This window comes from Pan paniscus, chromosome 17 (assembly GCF_029289425.2).
Source record: "Pan paniscus chromosome 17, NHGRI_mPanPan1-v2.0_pri, whole genome shotgun sequence".
In the NCBI taxonomy this organism is placed as follows: Eukaryota; Metazoa; Chordata; class Mammalia; order Primates; family Hominidae; genus Pan; species Pan paniscus.
Window position 1 is genome coordinate 74295815 of NC_073266.2, and position 16058 is coordinate 74311872.

At 33.5% G+C, this 16058-nt stretch overlaps 1 protein-coding gene across 5 annotated transcripts in view; it reads left to right on the plus strand.

Moving 5' to 3' along the window:
• The window catches only part of WDR7 (WD repeat domain 7), a 380267-nt gene that overhangs the window by 111844 nt on the left and 252365 nt on the right, over positions 1-16058 (plus strand). For 2 of the 5 annotated variants that reach the window (XM_034943806.3, XM_034943807.2), the window contains exon 17: positions 15447-15599. The exons of 2 other annotated variants lie outside the window; for them this stretch is intronic. In XM_034943806.3, the coding sequence (XP_034799697.1) occupies positions 15447-15599 (153 nt within the window). The remainder of the gene's footprint in view (positions 1-15446; positions 15600-16058) is intronic. One more of the 5 variants, XM_003827243.5, reaches the window with a different exon arrangement.

Consider the following 16058-nt stretch of genomic DNA (forward strand, 5'->3'; position numbering starts at 1 on the left):
CCACTTTGGCCTCCCAAAGTGCTGGAATTACAGGCATCAACCGTTGCATCTGGCCAATAGAATTTCTTTATAGACGATAGTATGTTTCTGGGCTGTTTGATTCCATTGATTGGTTTGTCTAGCCTTGTGTCTTAATTACTGTTGCTCTGTAATGAGACTTGATATTCAGTAGATGAAATCTTACCACCTTATTTTTTTTAAAGTGTGTCTTGGCTTCTTTTGTCCCTTTGAATTTCAATGTAAATTTTAGAATCAGTTTCTCAATTGCCTCAAAAACCTGTTGTGATTTTAATTGCAGTTATATTGAATTTAGATAAGTTTGGAGATAATATCTTTATGGGATTCACTCATTATACATCAACTTGATATGTCTCTGCATTTATTTAGGTGTTCTTTATCTATCATAACTCATGGTTTTGTGTGTAGAGGTTTTATATATATTTTAGATATATAACATATATATCTAAATATTGGATTTGGATATTGGATTTAAAAATTTTTCTTAACTGGTAATGTTTAACTATTTTTCATTTCTGTGCCCCAGTATAGAAATGCAGTTGATTTTTGTATACTAATATTGTATCAAGCAATCTTGCTGAATTCACCTATTAATTAAAATAATTTATCTGGGGATTCCTTTGAATGTCAGGGTAATCATATGAGATAACCTTTTCCCAGTTTCAAAGGGAAAACTTTTAAACCTTTCGTAATTATGATATTTCCTATATACTTTTGTAGATGTTAAGAAACTAGCTACCTTTTATTCCTTCTTTGCTAATGTTTATCATCAGTGTATTTGGATTTTATCATATCTTTTCTGTATTGATTGAGATGATTGTATAACTTTTAATTTTCCTCTATTAATGTGGCAAATTTAGAACATAAACCCAATCTTGCATCCTAGAATAAAACCAATTTTGTTGTGATGTATTATTTTCTTATAAATTATTGTATTTGATTTAATATTTTTTATTTAGGAAAACTTTTTTTTTTTTCTGATGTCCTTAGAAGCTTTCAGATTATTCAGGTTACAAAAACTGAGTTGTGGAATGTTTTCTTTTTTTTCTATTTTCATGAAGAGTTTGTATAAGATTGGCAACATTTCTTTCATAAATTCAAACTCTAGATTTAAATTTGCTGGATTTAGATCTAGAGTTTTCTTTGTAGGCAGTTTTTAATTCTGGGTTCAACTTATCTCATTGACTTTTCAGATTTTGTTTCTTTGGTGTCAGTTTTGTTAAGTAGTACATATTTAGGAGTTTCTCTGATTCTAAATTTTCAAATATATTGACATTTGAGATTATAATATTGTCTTTTAATCTCTCTGGTATCTGTAATATGTCCTTGTTTATATTCCTGATTTTAATAATTTATGTCTTCTCTCTTTTTGCTTCATCGGTCTTACCAGGGGTTTATCAATCTTATTAGTCATTTTAATGACCTCAATTTGACTTTATCCTTTCTAGTGCATATTTTTCCCCACTTCCTTAAATTCTGCTCTTTATTTACATCCTCCTCCATTTTTTGGATTCAATGTGCTGTTTTTTTTGTTTTTGTTTTTGTTTTGTTTTGTTTGCCATCCATATGTCCATTTTGGCGAAATGCCTATTTATATCTTTTGTCCAATTTTTCTTACCTTAGTAAGAATTTTTTTTTTTTTTTTTACCTTGGGTTGCCTAAGAATAAAGTTTTTTGTTTTTTTGTTTGTTTGTTTGTTTTGTTTTTTTTTTTTTGAGATGGAGTCTAGCTCTGTCGCCCAGGCTGGAGTGCAGTGGCGCGATCTCAGCTCACTGCAAGCTCCGCCACCTGGGTTCATGCTATTCTCCTGCCTCAGCCTCCTGAGTAGCTGGGACTGGCGCCTGCACCACGCCCGGCTAATTTTTTGTATTTTTAGTAGAGACAGGGTTTCACCGTGTTAGCCAGGATGGTCTTGAGCTCCTGACCTCGTGATCCTCCCACAGTGCTGGGATTACATGCGTGAGCCACCACGCCCGGCCTTCTTCGATGTTCTTTATCAGGTTGAAAAAGTTCCATTCTATTCTTAGTTTGTTGAGATTTTAAAAATTATGAATAGATGTTAGATTTTATTCAGATGTTTTTTCTGCATCTATTGAAATGATTATTTGATTTTTGTATTTTATTTTCTTAATAAGACAAAGTATATTGACTTTTAAGTTTTAAAACAACCTTGCAATATAGACCACATTTTGAATTACCAATTTTATAGTTTGTTAGGTACAATTTGCTAAAATTTTGTTAAGGGTGTTCATGTGTAAGTTCATGAGGAAGTTTGGTCTTTAGTTTTCATTTCTATTAATGCCTTTGTCCAGTTTTGCTGATAGGATAATGCTGGCCTCACAGAATGAATTAGGAAGTAGCCCCTTTCCCTGTATTTTCTGGACGGGTGAGTGTAGGTTGATAATTCTTCCATATTTGGTTGATCTAATTCACTAGTGAAAGCCCACGGGTTTTCTTTATGGGAAGGTTTTTAACTACGGTTTTAAAAGTATTATAGATATAGGGCTATTCTGCTTGTTTTCAAAAATGTCTACTTGGGTAAACTTTGATCATTTGTGTCAAATTTATTAGCAAAAAGTTGTGTGTAATCTTTTTATTTTGCTTTTACTATCATATTTGTAGGATTTGAAATTATATTCACTCTTTCATTTCTGTTATTCATAATTTATGTTTTTTCCCTTTTTCTTGATCAGTCTGTCTTGTAGTTTAGCAATTTTATGGATCTTTTCAAAGAACCAGCCTTCTATTCATTGATATCTATTATTTTTCTATTTCACTGATTTTTGATTTGATTATTATTTATTTTTTCTATTTTAAATGTGCTCTTATATTTTTAATTTCTTAAGGTAAAAGCTGAGATCATTGATTTAAAACCTTTCTCCTTTTCTAATATAGGCATTCAATGCTACAAATTTTCCCCTAAGTATTATTTTAGTGGCATTACACACACTTTGCCATATTGTACTTTTAATTTTCCTTTTGATTTTTTTCTTTTACCCATGGATAATTTAGTAATCAGTTAATATAATTTCCAAACACTTGTGGATTTTCCTAGGATCTGTCTGTTACTGGTTTTCATTTTATGGTCAGATACTATATTTTGTGTGGTTTGAATCCTTTGATATTTGTTTCAATTGATTGTGTTTATATATGGGCCAATAAAATTGCATACATTTATAGTGTACAACATGATGTTTTGATACATGTGTACATTGTGGAATGGCTAAATCAAGCTAATTAACATATCTATGACCTCGTATATGTATCATTTTATGTGTGTTGAGAACACTTAAAATTACTCCCTCAGCAATTTTTAAGTATATAATACATTGTTACTAACTATAGTCTCCATGTTATACAATATGAATCCTTTTGAATTTATTGAGACTTGTTTTATGGCCCCAAATATAGTCTGTCTTGGTAAATATACTGTGTGTACTTCAGAAGAATGTGTGTTCTGCTTTGTTGGGTGGAATATTTTATAACTGTCAGTCAGGTCAAGTTGCCCGTGTTCAAGTTTAGTATATACTTGCTGATTTTTCTGCCTGCTTGCCTTTATCTATTAAATAAGAGTATTGAATCTGCAGCTATAATTATGGGTTTGTTTATTCCTTCTTGCATCTATCCCAGTTTTTGCTTCATGTATTTTGAAGCTCTCTTATTAGGTGCATAAACCTTTGGAATTTTTATTTCTTCTTATTTGACCCTCGTCATTATGAAATGACCTTCTTTATCATTGGTAATGTCCTTTGCTTTGAAATTTACTTTGTTTATAATAATACAGTAATTTCAGCATTTTTGGCTACTGTTATCATAGTATAATCTTTTCTCATCCTTTTACTTTTTACCTATTTGGCTCTTTATATTTAAGATGTGTTTCTTGTGGGCAGCATATAGTGGGTCTTATTTATTAATCCAATCTGACCTGCTTTTTACTTGAGATGCATAAGCCGTTTACATTTAATGTGATTGTTGATATGGTTAGGTTTCAATCTGTTATCCTACTACCTTATTTTTCTCTTTGTTGCATTTATTTTTTGTTCTTATTCTTTTTCTGCTGTCTTTTAGACTAAAAAGATTTTTTTTATGATTCCATTTTATCTCCTTTATGGCTTTATAAGCTAATTTTTAATTTTATTATTTTAGTAGTTTTTTTAGAGTCTGTAGTCTATGTCTTTCAGTTATCACAGTGTACATTCAAGTGGTATTATACTATTTAACATTTAATATAAATGTTAAACCTTATAATATTATATTAGCATTTCTCATCTCCTGGTCTTTATGCTACTGTTGTCCTGCATTTTACTTTTATATATGTTATAAACCTCACAAATTATTCTTGTGATTTATGTTTAACAGTAATTATATTTTAAAGAGACTGAAATAAGAAAAAATACATATTTACCCACGTAGTTACCTTTTTTGGTATTCTACATTCCTTTGTGTAGATCAAGATTTCTATCTGGTAAAATTCTTCTAACAAAAGGACTTACTTTAAGCTTTCTTTTTATGTATGTATGTATGTATGTATCTATCTATCTATTTATTTATTTATTTAACTTTAAGTTCTGGGATCCATGTGCTGAACGTGCAGGTTTGCTACATGGATACACATGTGCCATGTTGTTTTGCTGTACCTATCAAGCTGTCATCTAGGTTTTAAGCCCTGCATGCTAATCTTTCTTTTAGTGAGGATCTGCTCTTCAAGTTTTTGTACATTTGAAAACATCTTTGTTTGTCTTTGTTTTTGAAAGCTTTTTTTTTTTTCTGGTATAGAATTCCAGGTTGACTTTTTATATCTTTTAATGCTTTGAAGATGATATTCTGTTGTCTTCTTGTTTGCATTAGTTCTAACAAGATCTGATAGCATTCTTATCTTTGTTCCTCTGACTGTAACATTAATTTATTAATCTTGTTGCTTTTAAGATTTTCCGTTTATCACTGGTTTTGAGCAGTTTGATTGTGTGGTTCTTCAGTGTAGTGTTCTTCATGTTTCTTGTGGTTGGGGTTCATTGAGTTTATTAATTTTGAAAAATTTTCAATAATTATTTCTTCAAATATTCATTCTGCCCTTTCCTCCCTCCTCTCTCTAAGGGACTGAAATTACATGTACGTTAGGCTGATTGAAGTTGTTTCACCTATCACGGTGCTCTTTTATTTCGGGATTGTTTTTCCTCTCTGTGTTTTGATTGAGATAGTTTCTATTGCAACGTCTTCAAGTTTATTAGTCTTTTCTCAGCACTGTGTAATATGCCATTGGTCCCATCCAGTGCACTTTAAAAATTTATTTTTATTTTTTTTTATAGAGACAGTGTCTCGCTATGTTGCCTAGGTTGGTCTTGAACCCCCAGGCTGCAGCAATTTTCCCTGTTTGGCCCCCCTAAAGTGCTGGGATTGCAGGCATGAGTGGCCATGCCCAGCTGTCATCCAATTCACTTTTAATCTCAGACATTGTTATATGTGTCCCCAGAATTTTGATTTGGGTCTTAAAATTTTTTTTCCTTGTCTCTACCTAACTGCTTTGAATACATGGATTGCAGTTATAATAAATGTTTTAACACCCTTCACTGATAATTTTGATAGCTCTGTCAGTTCTGGGTTGGTTTAAATTAATTATTCTCCTCCTTGTGGACTGTGCTTTCCTGCCTCTTTGCATGTTTGATAATCTTAGAATAGATGGGAGATGTTTGAATTTTGCCTGTTTGGGTGCTGGACACTTTTGTGTTCTTAAAAATCTTGAGCTTTGTTGTGGGATGCAGTTATGTCATGTGGAAACAGTTTCTTTTTTTTCCTGGTCTTGCTTTTATGACTTGTTAGGTGGATTTGGAGCAGTGCTCTAAGATGAATTACTCCCTATTACTGAGGCCAAACCTTCCAGAATATCCAATGCCCTGTGAATTATGAGGTTTTCCATTTAGGCTGTTGGGAGCAGGCACTGTTTCTGGTCCTTTAGATGTTTTCCCCCCAGCTCAAGTAGTTTCTTTACAGACATGTACTGATTGGTATTCTGCTGTATACTTGAGGGAGATCCTCTGAAGAACTTTGATCTTTGCAGCTCCCTTCTGTCTGTACATTGAATTCTAGCTGCCCTGGTTTCCTGAGACTCTCAGCTTTGTCTCCTGAACTCGGGGAAACTGCTGGGCTGCTCACTTTGTTCTCCATGTAGCTTCACCTAGGAACTCTCTTAAGGCAATAAGCTGGGGTAATCATAGGATCACAGGGCTCACGTTGCTTGTCTCCCATCTCTCAGTCCTTCATTGCATGATGCCCAGTGGCTTGAAAACCATTGTTTATACATTTTGTCATTTTGTTTGTTTGTTTTTGGTTGTTTTGGGCCTGACTGCAAATCTGTTTCTTGTTACTCCATCTTGGCCAGAAGTGGAAGTTCCTTTCCCTTTATTTAAAAATGTTCCAAATATCTATTATTTTATAAAGTAAATATTATTTGTATATATGGAGTTGTGATATTTTTAGAGTGTTATTACTGGTAGAAATGGAAACAGGCTCATACTGGCAAGGGACTTGTTTAATGTATTCTTAGTAATGGTAGTATGATTAGGACACAACCAGCGCTTTTTAACTCTAGATCCCGTGCTTTTTCTGCAATAGTATACGTTTTATTTTTCCAAATTCATTGACAGTATTTTCCAGGATATACTCAACGAATCAATGGTGGGACGATTCAATATTTACTTCTGTTAGAGATATTATTTGTTATCCTCCTCATCATCTTCATTATGATTCTCAGCAGATGGTGATTCTTCTTGAATTACATTTTTCCTTCTCTGTAATCATAATAGATGGAAACATTCTCATATAATTTGTGACATTGTCATGATGCATTATATATTCACCACCATGATGGTGTTAGATTTGCTCACCTGGTCAAGTCTGAAGATTTTTAAAGTTCGAATACTTTAATATTGCTTCTCTCAGAAAAGCATTGAGTTTTGAGAGCAGTGAAGGCGGCTTTGAAAATTGGGTCTTTTTTTAAAAAAGCATTTATTTAAGGCAATAGATTTAGGAATTTTCATTTGGAAAGCATATATACTTTTCTTCTAAAGTAAATGAAGGCCAGCAGTTCCTACTGAGAGAGAGCTACATAGTAAAATACTTTAGAATACCATTATGAAGCTCACTTTTTATTTTAATATTGAAATAAATATATAGTGTTAATTGTTTTCTCAAAAATATTAAGTTATTTTTGTCTCCTAACAACTCTTGTTAGGGAGGTTAGAGAGATTGGTCTGACGTGTACTCTCTTGAGTAGTATGTGTCTAGTCGATAACATGAACATAAATAACCAATTTAGGGTTTTAGTGGTAAGAGATACAAAGGACTCTGAGTTCTCTAAGATTTCAGCAGTTAGAGCATTATTTTTTCATCTTTCTACTTTGGCTTTTCTTAGCTTGGTTCGCTTCTAAACATTTTCCTCTTATGTTTTTTATTTCCTGACTTCCTCTACTGTGCACATTGACTTACAATGTCTTTTTAAGTTGTATTGCAAACATGAATATGCATCTTTTCAATAAGCTGTCACTTGCATGTTGGCTAATACTTGTTCAGCTGCCAAATAATCTATATGAAGTAAAGACTTCAGCTGGGGATTGGAACTTTCATAGACATTTGGGTTTGAGAATAAAGATAGTTTAGATAGTTCAGCTTATATGATTTTCCATAACCAATATTAGGGCACTTCATTGGAAAATAGTATCTTCACAAGAGGTTTATTTTGCCTAACAGTGGACTTGTTAATTCAATGTTTGTCAATAATTAACATTTATTGTCACTTGTCTACTTTTTTTTATACAGTTTATTTTTTTTGACACTTGATTTTGTGGCTTATGAAACATGCTACTTGAGAAAAAGGGATTAGAGATATCAAATAACCACACTTTTATTCATGGTAAATATAGCTGTAAGTCTGCTCATGGCTTTAGGCTTTTCTACTTTTTTTTTTTTTCCTTTGAGATGGAGTCTCACTCTCTTGTCCAGGCTGGACCGCAGTGGTGCAATCGTGGCTTACCGCAGCCTCGACTTCCAGTCGAGGCTCTTGAATAGCTGGGACTATAGTCAAAGGCCACCATGCCCAGTTAATTTTAAATTTGTTGTAGAAATGGAGTTTCACCATATTGCCCAGGCTGGTTTCGAACTCCTGGGCTCAAGTGATCCTCCCACCCCAACCTCCCAAAGTGCTGCGATTACAGGAGTAAGCCTCTGTGCCTGACTGTTCTACGTTCTAATGTACTGTATTTCTCTCTATTCATTAATCTCATGACATAAGTCTCTGGTCTGTGTCTCTAGTGCTTATCTTGATTGTGACCATATCTTTATGTTTAGTAGTTGCATCTTTACTCAGTGGGAGGTGCCCAAGCAAGTTTAAGCAATGTAAAGTTTAAGATTATGTTATGTTCTTTGCAACTTTATTTTTCAGAAATGGGTTCAATTTAGGTTGTCTAAACTTAGAAGTAAGAGGTGGTCATTGTTAAATTATCTCAGGAAAGTGTTATATAAATTAAACAATAGTTTAATCACTATTCTTTTTCAGGATTTATAGAGAAATAAACAGTACTTAACATAGAGTCCATACATCATATTAAGGAATGTATCTGAGAATCCCTTAAAATTTGGCGGGTTTGACCTTCTGTGCCTTTATTTTTTTTAATTGGTGTACACCTTTGATTTGCTGTGGAAGCTCAAAGGGCAGGGACATTTTTTTTCTGCTTTGTTTAGTGATTTATCCCAAGTGCTTGGAACAGTGGCTGATACATAGAAGGAGCTCAGGAAATATTTACTGAATGAATGAATCTACAGATAACCTTCTCTTTATGTTTCTGGAGTCAGTATGTCAATAACTAGGTGCTGAGGCTGTAAGGGCTGACAAATCTCTGCCCTCAAGGTGCTTATTATGTCTATTGGAGAAAATCCACAGGAGTGCAATTTATGATAATATTTTAATTGGTTATTATATGCTTTTCTAGACAATGAGTGCCTTGAGGGCAGACACTTCGTCTTATCTTTGTGTGTTTTTGTGTGCTTAGCCCAATATCGACATATAGTAATTGTTACTTATTTAGTGTTAAGTAGAAAATTTTAATAGCCTTCATATACCAAATTCAAGTTAGTGTTTATGTTATACATTTATCTTTTACAATGAACTCTCTCCCCGTGGTTCTTGGTCTTAGAGAACTCATTGGTTTATTTTGGACGTTAGTAATGAGGGAAACCTTTTACAGAAACTTTGTTTTTTGACTTTTTGATTTGAGTTATAGGCCAAGGTAAAATTTTCATCACATCTGTGTTTATTGCACTTCTGATATAATCCAGTGGTGATCTACAGGTGAAGTAGTGTGACTGTATTTTTTAAACATTATGAGCACCTTCATGTGTTGTCTTGTGTACCTGTTGGGCTGCTAATTCATTCTGCTCTGGTAAGTCCTTACCTTTCTGCTGCCTGCACCTTTGTACTGCCCTATTTCCCTTAGTTTTTTGTGTTCTTCTTTTATGGTGTTTTAAGGATATCCTTTTTTTCCCCTAAGAATCTTTGGACATTGCATTTCTATATTGCTTCTAAACGTGTTCAGTTGGTGGTTTCCTATCTAATGGAAAGGGTCTATATTATGAATGAGTCCATCACTTAAATAAGGTTTGCATATATTGTTTGTATCAGCACCATGATGAATGGTATTAATGAATTTATAACATGACTAAATATATTTACTTAGTACATACCATGCACTTTCCTCTGTGTTTTTCATTTATTCCCTACAACAACTGACCCAAACAATTATGTCCATATTGCCCAAGAACTCTGCAGTGATTTTTTAGGATAGGAATTTGTTTATGAAATGCAGTGTCCAGAAATACCAATACCACCAAAACTTTAACATTGTGTAAGTAGCATATTTGAAATTATCATAGCTGCTAATATAATTGCTTTTGTCATTAATTTCCAAATACATCTCTGTTTCATGATCATAGTACTTATATGATGTTCATTTTCTCTGTATGGTTTCTTGTAACATTTGGACTAACTTTAACAGTTTCATTAGTTATATGTAAAGAGTAAAAATGTTATTGGCCTTCTTAATAGTAACCCTAAGCTAAAGAGAGGACGATGAAGATTGGTTAGGAGGTGTGTGTTTCTTGAGGAAAGGTGGAGCGTGATGGCTCATGCCTTTAGTCCCAGGAATTTGGGAGGCTGAGGTAGGTGCATTGCTTGAATGCAAGAGTTTGAGACCAGCCTGGGTGACATGGCAAAACCCCATCTCTACCCTCCCCCACCCCCCCCAAAAAAAAAGAAAGAAAAAAAATACTGGCCGGGCACGGTGGTTCATGCCTGTAATCCTGGCACTTTGGGAGATTGAGGTGGGCAGATTACCTGAGGTCTGGAGTTCGAGACCAGCCTGACCAACTTGGAGAAACCCCATCTCTACTAAAAAATACAAAATTAGCCGGCTGTGGTGGTGCGCACCTATGATCCCAGCTACTCAGGAGGCTGAGGCAGGAGAATCTCTTGAACCCAGGAGGCGGAGGTTGTGGTGAGCCAAGATCATGCCATTGCACTCCAGCCTGGGCAACAAGAGCGAAACTCCATCTCAAAGAAGAAGAAAAAAAAATACAGAAATTATCGGGGTGTGATGGTGTGCACCTGTAGTCCCAGCTACTCAGGTTGCTGAGGTTGGGAAGATGGCTTGAGACCAGGTGGTTGAAGCTGCAGTGAGCTGTGATCACACCACTACACTCCAGCCTGGGTGACAGAGCAAGACCCTGTCTCAAAAAAAAAAAAAGCTAGAGAAAAGATAATTTTTGCATTTTTAGAATTCTGAATGCAAACCATCAGTCAAAAAGGCAGAATAATAGCAATTTCAGACACTCATAGTCTGAAAAAATTACTATTACTATATAGAGTACCTTTTCTCAGCAAAGTTTTGCAAGATGTGCTCCATCAAAATAAAGAAGTAAACCAAGGAAAAATAAAACATGGGACCCAGGAACTGGGAAACCCATTGAAGGAAGCACTTGTGACCTGACATGGTCATCAGTGAAGGATTACAGTGAAGGAAAGTCTCAGGATGGTAACCACGTGGCAGATACAAGCAGGGCTGTGAGATGGCTTCCGAAGAGATGGTTCAAGGAAAAATGACACTGCTCTGTGAAAAATCATTGAGAAGCTGTCGAGGGGTTTAACTTAGAAGAAATAGGTACACAGAAAAGAAGACAAATGGGGAGAAAATATAATTTTTTAAATTCTGAAAAAATCCCCAGCAAGGTGTCCAAGAAAAGAAGTATGATCTTAGTAAGCTATTTGAGTCAACATTGAACATTATTTCCATAGACATAGAGATATTTGTCTCTCTATATAAATGACTATTCGTATAGAGATATATATCATATAAAATATACCTATATAATAGAAAAATCTAAAATAATATATAGATAGTATATGTATTTATATTGGGAGTAAAGGAAAGGAGATTGGTTAGGAGATGTGGTTTGGCAAAGTTAAATCATCTTCCACAGTATTGGTGGAAACCAATAGCTAATGTTTAGATTTGGTAAAGCAAGAAATTGCAGGATTAGCATATTATTTAGTGATATAGAAGTAAATGCTGTAAGAAATAGTTAAAATGTTTGAAAATGGTTTCCTATCAGAAGCCATACTTGGGGATGGGGCAGGGGAATCCTGTATTCAAAATGAGCTTTTTAATACTGTTTGACGTATTAAAACTGTGCTTATATTATTGCCCTTTATGTTGCATGAGCTGCCAATTCTATTGGACATATTAAAACATGCAGAATTAAAGCACAGTGCCTTCTTGTATAATAACAACAAAATAGCTCTAGCTTATTGGACGTATTTTGTAGATTAATTTAATGAGGCAGGGTTCCTGAAATAGAAATAGGACCCCTTATGAAGGCACTTTTGTTTTTATCTGGGTCTGGTAGTACGATGCTAAAGGATAGCGTTGTAATGGGGCTTCAAGACACAGCCTTTATGATTACTACACATACAAGGTTGGAGGCTTCCTTTCTTTAAAGACAAGTTTTTTTTTTTAATCATTCATTACTAATGTATTTGTTTTCTAACCTTCTAGTCATGATAATAGTTAAATGTATTGGTATAGCTTTTTGTAATCTTTTTGGCATTAGGAAATATCGAATGGGAATTTTTCAGATAACAAAAGGAATTGGAAGGAGAATTAGAGTTTTCTTGCCAATATTGCATTCATAGCAAAGTTAGTGCATTAATTATGGCAATTGCATGAAGCATTGGAGAGATGATATATTATACATAACCAAACAGGTTGTTGCATTATCTAGTTTTGTACCTCAAAAAGTCAAGCATTAAAAAAGAGGCAATGAAAGCTGAACTAATGATTTATCCAAATGTTTCATGTTGATTTAAAAGGTGGCTAAAATGCCCATCTACCTAAAACATAAAAGTATTGACACAAAAGAAAACTTATATAAAGCCAAATGTTGCTCTATAATATCTGGACTAGATGCAGACTCAGTGCTGAATGCCTTTATGTTAAGTACGTGGTGGTTAATTCTACAAAGCTTCTTAACTTCTAATTTTTTCATGTTTTCTCTTTCTTCTCTTCCTTCTTCTCTCCCCTCACCCACCCTCCCCATAACATCATGATTACCATGAAATACTTTAAAAGGACTCATCATTAAATAATTGTATTTTTTTTTAGTATTAAGCTTTGAAAAAAACTTACTTTTTTAAACATTGCATTTTTTTGTTCTTTAACAATTTTTTCCTCTGAAAAATGTATTGAAAAGGGCTACTTGTGTTTATGTGCTAGGAAGATAATGAGATTTAGACCAATATGTACGGAGCACCCGAAGTATGTTAACTTTCTGTCCTATAAATATTTTAATATCACAATAGGAGTAGTTTAGAATCAAATTTAAATGGAGTTTAGAATCAAATTTCAATTAAAAACTCAAATATTCCTGTTGAGAAGCAGAATCTAGGAATGTTATAATGTTGGATATGTATGTGCTATGTAAGGGGAAGCCAGGGCAGATGTGTGCATATACACGTTGTCACACACGTTTGTTTATCTTCACCTGTCTTTTCTTATGAGAGTAAGCAGTTGAAGAGGCTCGGATAAAATACTGGAACTGTGTTAATTTTGTCACTATGTTGAAGCTGTGCTACAGCTGTTTTCCCAATCCTTAATAAGAGAAGCAAATTGATAGGTGACATAGCAGCTTTTCTGTTAAGAAATCAAATGCTTGATTATGTTTTATGGTGTAAATCTTCCATATTCAGTGCCCCATGCAACTTCAGATTTATTATTTATTAAATCTTGAACTTTTTATCTTGGAAGTAATTTTTTCTGCTAATTGCTGATTTTTCTTATGTAGATAGTTGTGAAAGCTGTAGCAGAGTTTAATTTCCTGATGAATTTTGAAAGTGCTGTCGATTTTGCCATTTCAGTTGTGAGGTAGTGTGAATAAAGTATTTTTTGGTGGTGATGCAGAGATTTTTAAAGCATAGTAAATCTGATTCTTTGATTTCTATTACAATATTTTTCTTGATTTTTAGTGCCCATAAAATTTATTAAAGGATGAGTGTAAATGCCTTTTTTTCTAAATGAAATGTCATTTAAATACGACTTCAAAAATACAATATCCAGAATCTGTTTTTTTCTTTCCTTAAAAATAGTTAATATGTTAAACAATATTCTATTAAGACATACGCTTATTCTAGCATTTCTGCCAGTAACGTTTCTAGTTTCCTTTTACACTTGTTCCTTATAGGAATCATTAATCCCACCACTTATTTGACTTGTGTTAGGGTAATGACCACTCAATCCTAAACTTTTATTCATTTGTATTGAATTTCCTCACCCTCTCATTCTATTGTCCTTTCAGAATTAAGAGTAAAACCATGCAAAATTAACACAGCCTTTCCAGGGATAACAATTTCTCCCCATTTTTGAAAAAGTGAAATTATAGAAAAGTCCTAACTGAAGCCATCAGAGGAACATTTTGGCGGAACAAAAATTAAAACCTGCAAATTTACTCCTGGCTACCAAGGCTTACCAACTTTTTCCATGGAGGATAAATAATTTATAAGTCATAATCACTGAATTTGTAATTAAAAATGATAAAATTATTCCCTGGAATATAGAAATATTTGGGATTTCTTTGCAAGATTACTTTGTAATGGAGTTTGTAGATCTTATGAAATATAGAATTAAAAGTAGCTCTATTTATTTCATAAGTATAACATTGTAAAATAATTTCATAAGGAACAAAAATCAGATCTCTTATAATAATAAAGAATTATGATTTCCTAGATGAAACTTTCATTTGTGCAAGATGTGCTTCTTAGGGTTTATGGAGTTAGAGTTGCTTTTTGTGTTATTTTTCATGGACTTCTTTTCGTTCTACTGTTTACCTCACACGTGCCTGATTGACATTATGATGCATTCGTGTGGAAATTATGAAAAAGTTGTTTTCATGCAGCTGTTCTGTTGTCACAAAAGAACTTCACTGCATGAAAAGCAAACATATCATTCAGCAGACAATGCTTAATCTGTTCAGGAGCCCAAACCTATTGCTGTTCAATGACAGAAGAAAGGAGAGGGATTAATTTGAAGATGCTTGTGCATGACATATGGTAATTTTGCCATAGGAAGGAAGTGTCAAATGGTGACCTCTAAATCTTAACATTGACCTCCAGTTGTAGAATGTGTGTGCCATACGGTCCTTTTGCTTTTTCATATGATAATTTAAGCTGAAACATTTTCTTGGCAACATAACTTTCTTGAGGGGTTAGGGAGTGAATTGGTACCTCTATAAGAAATATAAAATTCACAAAAATTTTTTTTTAGCATAGGGAGCATTTGTGAAATAATTAAAAAAAAAAACTCCAATGAATGAACCTGTTAGGATTCTTTTAACAAGAGTTAAACATGGTATATATATTCTTTGCAAGTTGGGATATTTTAAATTGAGTTTTCATAAAATAAGTGTGAAAAGTTGAAATGATCTCAGTGAATATTGGTTTGAAAATTTAAAAATAATTTACACATAATGTCAGAGAATAAACTGTTAGGAAAATGTAACTGACAATATGAAGACCAACATAAAGCTTTTTCATCGTGATACATTTTAAAAATCGAATAACATTTTTGCTAATTTTTACTGTCATTTTTTCATGATGGCTTTAGTTGTTTTAGAGCTATGTTTTGCATTAGTCAATACATTCATCAGAATATTAGATTTTGACTTTAAGATGAATATGAACTATATTGTGATTACTGTTCAATAAAATATATCATTTTTCTGCTGTAATCTTTAATGATCATGCCTTTCTGATGAAAACATCGTTTCAGTTCTACATTCTCTATGTTTTGCCTACTTTGTTTTTCATTCTTCACTAATACTAAGCTTTTTTTCAGAAACTGCTGTACTTCAATTCTCTCCTCTTTACTTCTTCTCTTTTCCTCTGCAAGTTGCTGCACCTGTCGTTTCCGCTCGGTCTGATGCTGATCACTCTGGCTCTGACCCTGCTTCTGCTCCTGCTTTACATACCTGTTTCTTAGTAAATGAAGGTATCTCTCTCAACTTCTAACAACTTTCTCTCAATCTGTGCTTTATTCTAACAGACATGTTCTTTTTATCTGAGTTACACATTCATCTGCTTTGTTATGTATGAGATTCTAAAGTTCCCATTTTATGACTTTATTTGCTAATGTCAATGACAAGAGCCAGTTTTAAAAATGTAATGTTACCTCTGGCTGGTATAATCCATGTTTTCTATAATCTAGAATACTGTTAAGTGCAGAGATGCCAATCTTTGATGTAAAGTCTGTGTTAAAGGTGGATTGGTTTTTGTAATGATGTTTGCCATGTGATCTCTGGCATTAGAGCTAATGAATTTATTTTATATGTATCATTACTTGGTGACAGACACACTTTGCTGCCTTTTCACAATTGTGTATGCCAGTTAGAGGGAGTTGTGAGGGAGTCTCTTAACATTCTCATTGGAAGAGTCTTCAGATTGATTATTG